Source organism: Camelina sativa, chromosome 5, assembly GCF_000633955.1.
Source record: "Camelina sativa cultivar DH55 chromosome 5, Cs, whole genome shotgun sequence".
Lineage (NCBI taxonomy): Eukaryota > Viridiplantae > Streptophyta > Magnoliopsida > Brassicales > Brassicaceae > Camelina > Camelina sativa.
Window position 1 is genome coordinate 22,500,426 of NC_025689.1, and position 1,643 is coordinate 22,502,068.

The 1,643-nt window shown below is 25.3% G+C and overlaps 1 protein-coding gene across 1 annotated transcript in view; it reads left to right on the forward strand.

The window, feature by feature from the left end:
* The window catches only part of LOC104789480 (probable nicotianamine synthase 4), a 3,004-nt gene continuing 1,926 nt past the window's right edge, over positions 566 to 1,643 (forward strand). The window contains exon 1 of the mRNA XM_010515173.1: positions 566 to 578. Coding sequence (XP_010513475.1) covers positions 566 to 578 — 13 coding nt within the window. The remainder of the gene's footprint in view (positions 579 to 1,643) is intronic.

A 1,643-nucleotide genomic window follows, 5' to 3' on the forward strand; every position in this document is an offset into this window, starting at 1 on the left:
ATATGTTTCTTAGAAACTAATGTTTCACTTTAATTTTATTTTTATTTTTATATTTTTATAACAATCACATAACTTGTTTTTTACTCCACCATGCATTAAAATCTTACTTACATTCTAAAACTCATTAACCCATTCTAAATTTTGAAATATAACCATTTTTGGTTATAATTTTAATAATAACATTATTACTAAAACAAATTTATAGTATTATTTTTACTATATTAAAATTTTCATTTATTTTACTTAATTCATTTTTAGATAGTTATTGTTTTTTTATTTACTTAAATTATATTATTTTTATACTATTTTAAAATTTATTTAATTTTAGTTAATTCGTTTTTTATTTATGTTTTACTATTATTAATTATAAGTAATAAATATGCAATGAATGAATATTAAAAATAGTATTTCTTTTATGCAAAAAAAAATTGATTAGGTGGATGCTGATGTGGAGGAAGGAGAAGTGAGAAAAGTTAACTTTATGTATATAGATATTAACTCGTAATTAAATTATTTAAGTTTGTTAAATTTAAGATTTTATGCTATAGAGGAGCTAGTAGGGCTAATGGTTGTGGATGGTCTTATTTTACTTTACGCTGCTGACTTCGAGAATTGAACTTGGTAGAGGGAATTTACACCATGCATTTATTTAGCGTGTGAAATTCCTTTTTAGGAAAAGCTCATGAATAAATGAAGAATTGATCACTTAACGCATGGAGAGTACATGTGATCGGTGATTTGGAATGACGGCTCGGTCTCGGACCTCATGTGAAAGGCTTCTAGAGCTAATTGTGTGTCGTAACTCGTAACAAGGTGTTTTACAATTTGCAATTTCTCTTCTCTTTTTACAACTCATTCGAGAAAGACAACAGCACGTCATCATTTCATTCTTGCTCCAGCAGTTTCATTAATTGCTTGGTTGACCAGATGGTCCGAAAACTTGGTTTAATTACTGTCTTATGCTTTCGTGTTTTTTGCTTTTTGTTTTTGCCATGGAATCATGTGTATATGTTTCTAATCTTTTGACTGTCACCTTAACTGTTTACATTACGAATGAAAATATTTACAATCTAGCAAAAAAGAAAAGAAAGAAAATAAAATTTCAAATTGTATCAAATAATAAATAAACTATTTACGTAATAATTATGTAATAATGTCCAAAGACATGTCGTCAGTTCATGCATATTAAATTCGAATTAAATAACTCTATCATGAACTAATGATAGTTTTAAATTTTTTTAAATAATCCAAGTTTTAATGATAGTTTGAAGGTTTTTCATACATATAAAAAAAAGAACTAAAATTTAATTATAAATGTATCATTTTTGTGATAAAAATTTTCTATACAATATTCATTTTTGTTTTTTAAATTGAAAACGTATCATCGTTAAGTAACAAAAAATGCATAACAACATAATTTTTCTATTTTTTTAAACAACTTTTACTAAAACTAATTAGAAATGGCGAGAGTACTTTATTAATTTTATCATGGGGGGTGTTATTCAAAGCAAGCTGAAAGTAAATTTATTATTTTATGATATGGAGCCCATAAATCTGCTAATAAATAACCATCTCTCGAAAAACTTCATTCTTCCACCTGAGAACCACAACTAACACACACAAAAAAAAAAAAAAAAAAAAAA